Source organism: Lactuca saligna, chromosome 1, assembly GCF_052625555.1.
Source record: "Lactuca saligna cultivar CGN05327 chromosome 1, ASM5262555v1, whole genome shotgun sequence".
Classification (NCBI taxonomy): domain Eukaryota; kingdom Viridiplantae; phylum Streptophyta; class Magnoliopsida; order Asterales; family Asteraceae; genus Lactuca; species Lactuca saligna.
This window is the reverse complement of record NC_136417.1, coordinates 120853006-120866515: the sequence shown is the minus strand read 5'-3', so window position 1 is coordinate 120866515 and position 13510 is coordinate 120853006. Positions and strand designations below refer to the sequence as shown.

General features: G+C 30.6%; 1 protein-coding gene across 1 annotated transcript; it reads left to right on the top strand.

Moving 5' to 3' along the window:
• The first annotated feature begins 9213 nt into the window (after window positions 1-9213).
• QRT2 (Pectin lyase-like superfamily protein) lies at window positions 9214-13268 on the top strand. Its single transcript, XM_078960035.1, has 9 exons — window positions 9214-9487; window positions 9589-9720; window positions 10065-10232; window positions 11010-11030; window positions 11765-11972; window positions 12165-12246; window positions 12343-12451; window positions 12729-12845; window positions 12981-13268. Exons 1-9 carry the CDS (start codon window positions 9329-9331, stop codon window positions 13200-13202), a joined length of 1218 nt encoding a protein of 405 aa, XP_078816161.1. The 5' UTR covers window positions 9214-9328; the 3' UTR covers window positions 13203-13268.
• The last annotated feature ends 242 nt before the right edge of the window (window positions 13269-13510 follow it).

Genomic DNA, 13510 nt, shown 5'->3' with positions numbered 1-13510 from the left:
GTTTCCAGACTGACAGGGACAACTAACGTTCGCAGTCGGGCTGGGTCTTTACTCTTAATGGAGGAGCAGTGACTTGGAAAAGTTCCAAGCAAGAAACCATAGCTGATTCAACGTGTGAATCAGAGTACATTGCAGCGAGCGAAGCGTCAATGAAGGCAATAGGGTTGAAGAACTTCAATGGAGACCTTGGAGTTGTACCTGCCATAACGGAGCCTATGGAAATTTTCTGTGATAATGAAGGAGTGATTGCCTTGACCAAGGAACTGAGGGATCATGGTAGATCTCGACATATCGACAGAAAATATCACTTTATTAGACATCGGGTAGAAGAAGGACTCCTAATAGTTAAGAGAATATCGTCAGAGGATAACCCACCAGATCCGCTTACGAAAGGATTGAGTAGGGTTAAGCATTTGCAGCACGCTAGGAGCATTGGGCTGAAGGACGATGTTAGTTTGAATTAGATAGTTTAGAAATGACTAATAGATAACTGTAATTGACATTTGATGATTAAATAAAGGAGTGTTATTTATTAGTATAGTTACTGTCTTATGTTAATTGGTTGACTATTATTTTGCTTTGCATGTTTTGACTTCCTGAATAATTGAGTTAATTAAGAATAATCAAATTATTCAAATGGTCCACAATCGTTCATATGTTGGAAGTAGTTATGAATGAAGAGTGTCATGAATTGGTGTGTAGATTCTCTGAAAGGTATTAGATGTAACAAAGGTTTGTTACAACATTCATGAGTGCTTATAAATAAGTTTTGAGCATTGGAATAAACCCGTGCTTGCTGGAATCACCTCATGGAATCTATCACGAGTGATCGAAAGATGATAATATCATATGGTCTTAAAACCAAGATATATGGTTTATTGGTTGCTAATTAATTGTACATTGATAATGCGAAACCGCATCAGTAAATTGATATCATAAAACGCATTGTTGTGTATAATTGACTAGTGAGTGGTAAATGAATATAAGTTGAAGTTTATCTGTTTCTTTTATCCTAAGAGGGTAAAAGCGATATCAGGACCCCTCGATGATTTGATTTGACTTATGTGCTGGGCCCAATCATGACTAAATTGATGTGTCCAATTAATTTCTATGTCAAATGAATCTGGGATCGAGAAACAAAATGCTGGACAATAAGTATGACTCCGTTCCATGAGATTGTCCGCACGATATCTAAAACAGAGGACTATACGATCCCTTATCTAAGGGACAGGTTACTGATAAGATCAGAGTTCGACAGTGTCTTTGAGTGCTACGATTGCTAATCGAGTTATACTTACATTTATGGTTACTAGAGTTATCCAAGTGGAAGACTGTTGGATTAGTGTCTAAGCCCGTAACCATATTTGCTAATTACTTGACCCGGTTGTGCATGGTCTTTTTGGGTTGCCTTCACCAAAGCAACTTGCTGGATAAATAATAGAGAAAGAGGTTATTATGATTTATTAATATATTATAGGAATAATATATTAAAGGAGAAATCATATTTGTTTAATTAATATTGGTTAATAATTAAGTAAGAATTAATTTTGTGATCAAATGTAATTAATTAAACTATAGGGGCTGCATTGTAATTATGCGATAGTCGCAAATTAGGGCAATGAATGCCCTAAGGGAGAGGTGGACGAATTCAAGGGGATAAGGCCCTAGAATTCGTCCGAGGATAGGTTTCTAGACTTATCTTATGGATTGCTTGGTGTGCAAACAACTAGATAAGGATAAGGACTAAAACCCTAATCTCTACCCTATATAAAGACCCCTTGGCTAAGGGAAATCGGCTACTTGTTTTCTAAGAAGCCTTAGAGCCGATTTCTAGCCTCTACCCTTCTCTCTCTTGCCTCTCCATTTGCTTGTGGTGTTTGTGAGGCATTAGATGTACTACACTTGTGGTACTTGCTTTCCAAGACAAGAGATTGAAGATTTGTATTGTTATTGCAACATAACAACAAGAGGTATGTAATCCCTTCTAGTTTATATAAATTTCGAAATACCTAGGTACATGCTAGGGTTCTTCTTGTGTTCATAAAGTTGTGTATCTAATACAGAAAACATAGATCCAAATTTAGGGTTGCATGCACACATAGGATTGTTTGTACAAAGCCCATCAACTATATGATACCCCATTAAAATAATTTATAGTTTTTTTCTTCAAATCCGCCTACATATATCGAAATTTCTTCAAGATAACTTGATTTTGTAGCATGACAAATTGAATGCCTTTCTAGATTTTGGGGATATACGTCACACCCCAAAACCAAGAACGGCGGAAACGTTCTGGGGCGGAGGACGTCATGTAAAGTATCACAACACAGTAAATGTAAATAAGCAAACAACATCATCCATTGCATTAAATATATAATTTTAATACAAGCGTGTTCTGTACAGTATAGACACCAAAAATAATGTATATCAAAATAATAAGATGAGTCTTGGATGCGCTCCATCTTCTCAAAAGCTGGCCTCGGTACCTGTCTACTGATGACCTAAGAATACAAGTTATTTTGAAAGAGTTTATCAGCATTAAGCTGGTGAGTTCATAAGTATTTTAGTGTCGGTATTTGTCATCCAAAAATGTTTGAATATGTATCAAGTATAAATTTGTAAAATGTATGTAAAGGTTTGTAATTGTTTGTAAAAGTTTGAATCTCTCAGAAAAACCTATATTTTCTATTAAAGTAGCCTTTTACCAAGGCTTAACTGTTTTGTATGCTTGTTTGATGTAAAAGTGTGTAATTTCCCAAGTGTAACTATCATTTAACAAAATATAGTTTGTACATTAACGTTTAAGTGAGGTTATCACCAAAATATGTAATGGGTAAATCATTGTAGTACTGTAGTTTTGTATTATAAGAACTACTGCTGTACTAACTACCTTAAACCGGATTTATATTAAGTTATAACGTGATAAATTGCACCATGCTATCGACTGGTAAGAACGACATAATGAATGGTTGTAATAACGGAATGACGTTTGGCACTCGCAGACCTGCAGGTCCGGCTGTAGCTAGCAGTAAAGTGTAGGATAGTCAATCCAGTATAGATCTATACGCAAACTCACGCTCTCCCTCCAAGAGAATTCTGGCTACAACTCGGGCCATGACATTTAAGGCATGCTCCGACACAGTGGATCACAATTGATAACGTGTTCATGTATATGTAATGTTTCTCGTTCTAGTATAGTTGTATATGTTCTGTTTCTAGTATAGTTGTATATGTTCTCTTTCTAGTATAGTTGTATATGTTCTCTTTCTAGTATAGTTGTATATGTTCTCTTTCTAGTATAGTTTTATAAGTACTTGTAGTAATAAGTATTAACTCATGAATGAACTGACTTATTTATCTAGAAATTGTAGTAGTATGATCCTATGTTACCCCGATGGTAACTTACTGATGATGTACTGATAAGTATGAATATGGAAGTACTTTTATGTCTATATATGTATATTTGATATATAATTAATATTGAAACGACCTTCGGACGACTACCCGAAATCCCACCAGACCACATCTCAATGCGCGAAAAGGAAATAGGGTGGGTAATCTTCCTAAGCCCTTTAAACATTTCTTATATATTTATACATATATGGGCATGCAATTTATAAGAAGTAAAACAAAGTTTAATAAAAGCATTTGATAAGTAAAAAGAGTTTGTAAAACATTTTGAAGTGAAACAGTTTGATAAACAGTTTGAACAGTGATAAAATCATTGGTTTTCTAGTTATTAATCACATGTGATTAATGTAATCACATGTGATTGATGTAATAGTTGTAAGTGTTTAACTTGTATCCCCCCCCCCCCCCCATAAAGTATTTAAAACATTTAAAAGCATTTCAAAGGTTAATTAAAGGGGTATGAACTCACTTGTGGTGAGTAGATTTGATTGATGTATCGGGTACCATCCTAGGTGGCAAACGGAGACTTGTTCACACGCACGAGCCTAGTTATCATATAATGAGCATATATATAACTAATTGGCCAATTAATAACTTAATGAAATAAGTTGAGACACTTAGGAACATGTAAACACTTTGTATAAGTGTTATAGGTCCTAATGGTTGCATTTAAGTCGATACGGGACAAGGCAAAAGGGTTTGAAGCTTCAAAAGACCTTGTATAAGAGTTCACCACCCAACAAACCCCACCTTTGGAGTTTACGGTCATAAAATCCTTGAGTTTACGGCCGTGAACTCCACACATGGTGGTTTTGGGTGTTTTAAGGTGCTATATTGATCCTAGAATAAGCCTAGCTTTGTTGGAATAATCCTTGAAGTAGTTTAAGGCCTTAGAATGCTCCTTTGGGGATTTTACGGCCAAAGGACCATATCCCCTAGAGTTTACGGCCGTAAACTCCTATGGGGTGTTGGTTTTAATTCTTTTAAGTCACTTGCACATGTAGGATAACTTCTATGTTTTTGTCTAAGGCTAAAGGGGACATTAGGCACACATTTGTGCCTTTACTTGGAGTTTACGGCCCAAGTGATGTTCCTTGGCCGTAAACTCCCTTTAAGGGATGATTTTGATGTATTCACTCCCCATTCAAGTCCTAAGTATTAAAGGGTAATTGTCTTAAAGCCTTAAGGGTGTTTAGGGCACTCTTAGCCCTTGAAAAAGGGGTTTACGGCCCAAGAGCATTTCTTGGCCGTAAACTCCTAAAACTTTATGATTTTGAAGTGTTTTGGTGTCAAAATTAGCTACAAGCATCAGAGGGTAAATGCCTTAAGCCTTAGGGGTGATTTAGGGCTCACTTTGGCCCTTGGAAATGGTGTTTACGGTCCAAGAATTCTTGGGTCGTAAACTCCAAAAGCCTTATGATCTTGGATGATTTTTAGCCTCAAAAGATCCTAAAATAAGTCCTAAACTAGTTGTCTAACAAGGAATCGAGACTAGGAAGCTTTTAGGCCATGTTTTGGAGTTTACACCCCAAGAACGTTCTTGGGCCGTAAGCTCCCGGATCTTGCATTTTAGGCATGTAAACAATGTTATTAGGCATATAACAAGTATTAAAACATATCTAGGAAAGTAGACTCACAATCTGGGATGAAAACCCAAAGATCCGTCAGAGAGAAAATGGCTTTTCTCTAGTTGGAATTGTGAATAATGAATTAATTAAATTCAGAAATCTATTTATAGTCCTGAAATATTTTGACAGAAAATATTTTTATTCCGGAAGTTGGACTATAACATTATGAAACTTGGAATGTTCAAGTTTCACAAATCCAGGAGCATCAACTCTCCTGATAACTCCTGAAACGTAAACCCTAATGTACACAAACTTGTTCAGAAAAGTTTGAAAATCACTGAAACTGGACTGGCTTCTATTGAATAGATATTGTTCGTACAAATGGAAATTTCAGGTTGTCACAATATACATGATAAAGGATGGTGGTGAGGCATGTTTAGAAGATGTATTACAACGTGGGAAAAAATATATTGGCTGCTGGATATTGCTTGTATGGAAGTTCTTGCACAGTGAGAAATATTGATGACACAAATTATCTTTTTTTTTAATTGTTTTTGTGGAATAAACTTGGTCTAATTCATAATGACTTTTCAAATTCAACAAATGTTTTGTTATCTAATATATACTCATAATCGATAAATACATGCATTTTCATTTTTCATCTCGTGTTAAGCATTGGATCATGTGTGATTGGATTTACTCTTAATCCATCTCTAAGGGAATTTAGGCTATGTTTGGCGTACTAGCTAAAAAGCTAGCTGTTAGCTGAAAAGCTAGCTGATAGCTGAAAAGCTAGCTGTTAAATAAAAAACTAGCTGATAGCTGAAAAGCTAGCTGATAAAAAATAACGTTTGGTAAAACTAGCTGAAATATATAAAATTACATAAAAGGACATGTAGGAGAATGTGTTTCTATAATTAATTAAGAGGTGTATTTGGAAAATTTTAAAAAATCTCCTAAAAAGCTAATCTAAGTAGCTTTTCAAAAAGCTAGCTTAAAAGCTACTTTTTGGCTTACCAAACACGACAACATAAAAAAGCTCGAAAAATAAGCTAGCTTATCAGCTAGCTGTGGCGCGCCAAACACAGTCTTATACTCGCATACCAGGACATTAAGGTAAGCCCTTTTTTAACCTTTTTTGTTTTTTGTAAAACAAGATTTCATATATGTGAGGTAAAAAGATTTGTTCATATTGCAAGCATAAGTGATAAGTGTTTCATAGAATCTTTCTATTTTTAAACTGTTAATAGTGGACTTTGACACAGTTGAATAAATTTCGGATTTATTTTTGTTAGTTTTCAAGCTAAATGATCTATATCCTTTCATGATGTATTTAAATATTGTGTTAGTGACGGAATTGGGTTACTTGTGCTTTAATAGGTAAGAAACTATAAAGGCATATGTTGAATATTGTTGTTTAAATACATAAATACCCTTAATCTAAATGTCTATTTTCATCTTGATTTTGAATCCATGGAAGTTGGTAAGGTTGCTATTGGGAATTTATTAGGAGTAATAGAATAGATACGCCAATCAAACATATTGTACCCATAATGTTTTCACAACCCTCTAAGGTAACTTGTCTGTTATTCTTTATATATATATATATATATATATATATATATATATATATATATATATATATATATATATATATATATATATATATATATATATATATATATATATATATATATATATATATATATATGTCCTCATGCCCCCGTGTGGCGACATGGGGGCGAAAAAAGGAAAGAGAGAGAAAAGGAACAATTTTTGTTTTATGTATTATGTCTCATTTACTTGTATTTCAAGTTGTCTAGTTGTCTGTGTGTTTTTTGTTTTGGAATTTGCTAGTATTGATTATAGAGTATGAGATAACAAGATTTATTGGACATTATTTATTTATTTATTTATTTAACTTTTGTTTGCTATTTTATGTATGTTTTAGTATGTACTTGGTTCCACACTTAGATGTATTTGACAATTACTTAGGTATTTGATTTAATAACTTTAAAAAATATCGATGAAAAAGCAATGAAATTTGTATTATTTTCTATGTGCTACAATTTAATTATTTATTTGATTATATATATAAACAAAAAAATATTTTAATTTTGTATTATGGCAATTAAAAAGGTGTCACTAAAGTCTTAAAATATGTAACTAAAAGTTAGACAAGTTCTTGATATAAAATGAGCATTTAATGGCATATAATACTAACCACAAATTTTTTTCATTTATCGTGGCAAATAAAAGCCAAAAAATGTTGCTAAAAGCTTAAAAACTGCAGTAGCAAAAGCCTAAAGTACCACTAATGGGTTTTAATGAAAGCGTTTCTAGTGACATATATATATATTTGTCATTGATTCTATGAGAAACCTTTAGCGGCATTTTTCCGGGTTTTCAATGGTATATTTTGTGTGCCACTAAATGATATTTTTTATAGTGTTTGGATAGGAGTATTTGAAAAAAACAACTTCCGAATACTAAAGTAAGTTTGAAATCCGATAAACAATTACCAAATTCGATAACAAAAAAATAAATTTTTAATAAAATCTAAAAAAAAAGTTAAACAAATATAATAATATGAAATATATACCATAATATAGCTTAAAACTCAAATTTTTGATTGAAAAACAATGATATTAAAAATTTGAAATAGATATTTCGGATATAAGTAGTGAGATTTTGTTGAAAAAAAGTCTAAAATTTGAAGAACATTCCGAAATGGAGCATTTGAGAGAAAGGGACAGAGTTTAAAAAATGAAAAAAAATATATATTAAAAGAAAACTCATTTATAATTGACACTTATTTGATCTTCATATATTTAAGCTGGATTAATTAATTTTTAAGGGAAAAATAAACAATCTGAAAGCAAATAGCGTATATAGACTCTCTTATGTACACAAGTAATTAGTAATATTCGTATGAATTTTAAAAAATACATTTTATAATGTTTATAAGACGAGGACGTTGGTTTGGTAGGTTTGCATTGGTTTAAATGGGAATTAACCAACATCTAAACTTGATTGTGCGTTTTTGGTAAAAACGAATTGGCATTTGCGTGCATACCCGATTGAGACTTGCCGTGGTGTGTTTGGACTTCAAAGCATGGACGAAAGTATGGGTATATTTGTCATTTTATTCTATGGTACCAAAATTTCACTATTTATTACAACTTTATATAAATCTTTATTCATTAAAATTATTTATTTGTATTCATCAACAACTAATGATTGTTAAAATACATATATATTAAGAAGACATGTATGACCAAAAAAAAAAATATTTGAAATTTTGAAGTGTGAAGTTTTAATATATATTTATTTCCGATTGAGAGGTCATGAGTTTGAGTCTTATTAAAAGATATAGGTGGTTTTAGGAGTAAGTTATTTTGTTGTTAAAAAAAATTATTTAAGGTTGAGAGATATTTTGTTTAATGGTATAAAATTGAATTTTAAAATATTAATGTATAAGTTAATTCTTTTATAAAATCGGGATGATTTTCGTTATAAAGTAATAATAACAAAGAAGAGTATTTACGTGGTGTTATGTCATTTGTATTTCAAATTTGACACATAGCTTTTACTGCTTCCATAAATTAATTCATTAATAATAAGATAAATATGGTTTTCATATTTATCTTAAATTCTCAATTCAATAAGGTTAATATGCTCCCCACACTACTAATCTAATTTTTTATGATTAATTAGTTGGTTAATCATCTAATTATTATCATTCATTTTATTCATTAAACCGTTCAAATTACTTTTCATTTTCGTAGAGTATATTTATTATTTATTTAAACTTATATATATATATATATATATATATATATATATATATATATATATATATATATATATATATATATATATATATATATATATATATATATATATATAATGTAGACTTTAGACTTTTAAGAAATATAGCAAAAGTTAACACCATTTAAGTAAAAACAGTTGAATAATAGGATTGTCCCTCAAGTAATGCTAGACTTTAACCACCTTAAATTCTATTTTCATACCACTCATCATCATTAACATTTCTTGGCACACAGTAACACAATACATACAATGAAATAGACACACATTTACTCTCTCTCTCTCTCTCTCTCTCTCTCTCTCTCTCTCTCTCTCTATATATATATATATATATATATATATATATATATATATATATATATATATATATATATATAAGAACATAAGATTTACACTTCATAGCTTTTATATCTTGTATATTTGATTACTCTCGTCCTCTCTCTCTCTCTCTCTCTCTCTCTCTCTCTCTCTATGTATGTTTGTATCTCCCGAAAGTAGTGTTTCACCTGAGGCAAGAAATGCATCTACATAAGCACTTGTTTATACTACTAACAATCTTTGCATCAACTCTCTCTTGTTCTGGTCATAAAAGCAATCATCATCGACCCCAGGCTAAGCCACAGCTGGTCAATGTAGATGAATATGGAGCCACAGCTAATGGCACCGATGATTCTGAGGTACTTCCGATCATCCAAATTCATGAAATATGTATCGTCTCTTGCTTTTCCCATGGCATGAATCCATAATGTATTTAAAAAGTTTTTATTTAACTGTGTAGGCGTTTATGAAAGCATGGAGGAATGCTTGTGATTCTCCCAGTGGAAGTGAGTTTGTGGTTCCGGAGAATAAAGTGTATCATCTTAAGCCCATCTCATTTTCTGGTCCTTGTAAACATAATTTAAGGTTCAAGGTATGTATATATGTATGTATGTATGAATGTAGTTATGTATGTATGTAGTGTCACATTATTTGCATGGTGGGTGCTTTGTTTGGCTTAAAACTCATTCATTCTCAAAGCACTCGAACATGATGATTTGGAAACCGATTAAACAAATGAAACACACGGTTGTCATAGAACGATATAAATATGAATCATATGACCGATGAAAACTGTGATGTAACAAATCCTTGTCGAATTTAAACTCGAAGCAAAATAAATAAGATTTGTTAGTGACCTAAATTCATGCCGTTTTGATGATATTTATCTAGACACTCAACGTGTTCTTTTTTTATTTTGTTAAATAATGAAACTAGATTTATGGGACAATCAAAGCCTCTTCGCGTCGCTCGGACTACGACAAGGAAGGAAAACGTTGGATTACGTTTAAACATCTTGAAAGTTTTTTGGTAGAAGGAGGAGGAACCATCAACGGAAATGGAAGAATTTGGTGGATTAAATCGTGCAAAGTTGATGAAAATCAAGTATGCAACTCTGAACTTAATTCCCATTTTTTTTTTTAAACTTAAATTAAATATTAAATGTACAATTAATGCCTTTAATTATAATACTTTGTTCAGATACTTATTAAAACATAACAAAATGTGGGTTGGTCAAACTTTATTGTGTTTTTCTCCTTTTATTACATTATACATATATTGCATCCCTTATTATAAAGATTGAAATAGATTATTATAAAGATTGAAATAGAGTTAAATTACTCGCATCGGATCGAGAATTTATGACACTATTTCATTTAAAATATATTATTATAATGTCTATTAACCAAATATAAATAATCTCGCATGAATTCTTGTAATATTTGGAAATAAATATTATATGATAATAATCAATGTTCATAACTAAACACATACGTTCAACTATAAAATCAAATCATGTATGTTCGGTTATTAAATTACAAAAACAAACTTAATTAATTTTATGTGTTTTTATGATTTTAATTTTTTTTTGATCTTGATCCTTCCATACAAAGTCTTTGAGTCAATCAATTTTCTTGAACATTATAAGTTATGATTGTCTAGAGAGGTCCACGTCTTTGTATTTATGTGTTAAGTGATCAAAAACTGTATATCAATTTTCACTCAACACACCAATACAAACACTATCTAGACAATCATAATTCAAGGTCCTCAAAAAAATAGAAAACAGTGTTTTGAAAAAAAAAAAAAAAAGTGCTTGTTTGGACATGGTGTGCATATTAAATAGTTTACTAACCGTTGTTTTACTATAATTTGCTTCAGCCCTGCAAAGATGCACCAACGGTATGTTCAAGACCCTTATTCTTTCAGATTTATTTATTTTAATTTGCAACTATTATATATATATATATATATATGTATATATATATATATATATATATATATATATATATATATATATATATATATATATATATATTCTTTAAGTTTTTATATATTGGGCATGCTTGTAGAAAATTTTGAAAGCTTTCTGGAGTTTTTAACATTAACTTTTTTTAAGATAAAACTCAAAAATTAATGTGGTTCAACGATAAGAGATTTTAACTTTTAGTTTAAACTAAAAATTACTTGAAGTAGTTTTTTCCAACTTTTAGATTTTGTGTTATATATAATTATACAGTTTAAAATATAATAATTATTTTTATCGAAAAAACTTCTACACAGAAATAAAAACTACATCTACCTTGGTACCACCTATTAACTTTCAGATTCCAACTCGAGTAATTTAGAAACGTGTTCGATATGCATTGATCACTCCAAATTTTAGCAATGAACATGTTATTTGCAATTTTGCATACATTATAAAAACCATAAATTAAATGCGAATATAAGCCCATATTGGTATGTTATTTTTTCAAAAGTGTCTTCATTATATACTATATTTTTTACTAATCTGCATAAAGCGCTGATTTATCTACAATATGCTATGCTTTAATATATATTAAAACGTTTTCATAAAACAACTTTTTAGAATAAATAATCTGAAAATGACTATTTTTTATCATCGTTGTTTCCAGGCAGTAACTTTCAAGAATTGCAAGAATATTAGTGTTAATAATATAAGGATTAAAAATCCACAACAAATACATTTAACTTTCCTTAATTCAATAAATGTGAAAGCTTCAAATTTGCGGTTGATCGCTCCTGGCAACAGCCCAAACACAGATGGAGTTCATATATCCGATTCTCAAAATGTTCATGTCATCAACTCTATTGTAAAAACAGGTACATTTTCTAATTATAATATTAAAACAATTTAATATACTTTTGATTTGAATAATTTTCTTTTTGATCAAATCAGTAAATAAAGTAAACTGTTTTTAATTATCACTTTATTTAATAGTAGAAAAAGTGGCACTAAAAGAGTTTTCTCAATTAACAAATGTTGAACATATGTCCTAATAAACACATTTGCAGGTGATGATTGTGTTTCAATCGTAAACGGATCAAGAAATATTGTAATCAGCAAAATAACATGTGGACCTGGTCATGGTATCAGGTTGAATATTTTGTTTCACAAATTAGAATTCTTTATTTTAACATTTCATATTTATTAAAAAAAATTAATTAAATAATTATGGAAACATATTTTCAGTATTGGGAGTTTGGGTAAGAACAACTCAGAGAGCAAAGTGTCAAATATAGTAGTCGACAAAGCAATAATTTCAAATACCACAAATGGAGTCCGAATTAAAAGTTGGCAGGTAAGCTTCCATCTTTATGCAAATAAAATCACTTTTTATTTTTATTTATATGATATTATTTCAAAAGAAATTAAATATCGTATTATATTTTATTACTATTTATATTCCTCCTACATTAAATGTGGACACGTATCATATTAATAACATATTTAATAAAATTGATAATATTTTAGTGCACCTGTCAACATTTAATTTGGAGAGAAGAATAATAAAAATAAAATGTAAAAAGATTTTTAATTTCTCTTTCAAATATCATAACCGAGAAACATTGATGCAGGGAGGGTCTGGATACGCTAAAAATATCAAATTTCAAAATATCATAATGCACAACGTGACTAATCCGATCATTGTGGATCAAAACTATTGTGATAGAAAAGAAGCATGCAAAGAACAGGTTAATTATTATTCCAACTGTAAATCATTTTATTTTATTCATCTCATTTTATTCGTATTGTGCATGGTTTTTTACTGTGGTTCCTTCATGCATATTAGTAAATGATCTGTATTTTATTTTTGTCTATGTTACTAGTATTCCGCAGTACAAATGCAGAATGTGGTTTACAGGAACATAAAAGGAACAAGTCATTCAGAAGTGGGCATAAATTTTGACTGCAGCAAAACGTTTCCATGTCGGTCAATTTTGTTGGAAAACGTACTTCTAAGTCGTGAAGGGAATGACGGAGACATGAAAGCATCTTGTTCAAATGTCATGTTAGGAACTAGAGGGGAAGTTACACCGCGTTGTGAATGAGTGAAAGCATATAGAATCCCAAAACATGAAATTAGCAGTAGAAAGATTGTAAATTTTTTGAACTTATACCTGTTTATGATATATATACATTATGATGGAATACTTTTCTTATTTAGTGATATACAAATTATAATATCCCAAAATTAAGACTGAAAATTTTGATTTTTAAATAAATAAAACCATAATCCAAAACATCATAGAAACCATGGTGAATCAAAGTATATCAATCACATCCAAATACATCAGAGTAATATAAAATGCGGAACAATATGGTGTGTGCGTTGCAATCATCTCAGAATCTTCCCCTT

Excerpts from the sequence above, each read along its gene's own strand:
- QRT2 (XM_078960035.1), top strand. The coding sequence starts at position 9,329 with ATGCATCTACATAAGCACTTGTTTATACTACTAACAATCTTTGCATCA. Across the intron at positions 12,452-12,728 it reads TCCGAATTAAAAGTTGGCAG|GGAGGGTCTGGATACGCTAA; the intron begins GTAAGCTTCCAT and ends ACATTGATGCAG. Across the intron at positions 12,846-12,980 it reads AAGAAGCATGCAAAGAACAG|TATTCCGCAGTACAAATGCA; the intron begins GTTAATTATTAT and ends CTATGTTACTAG.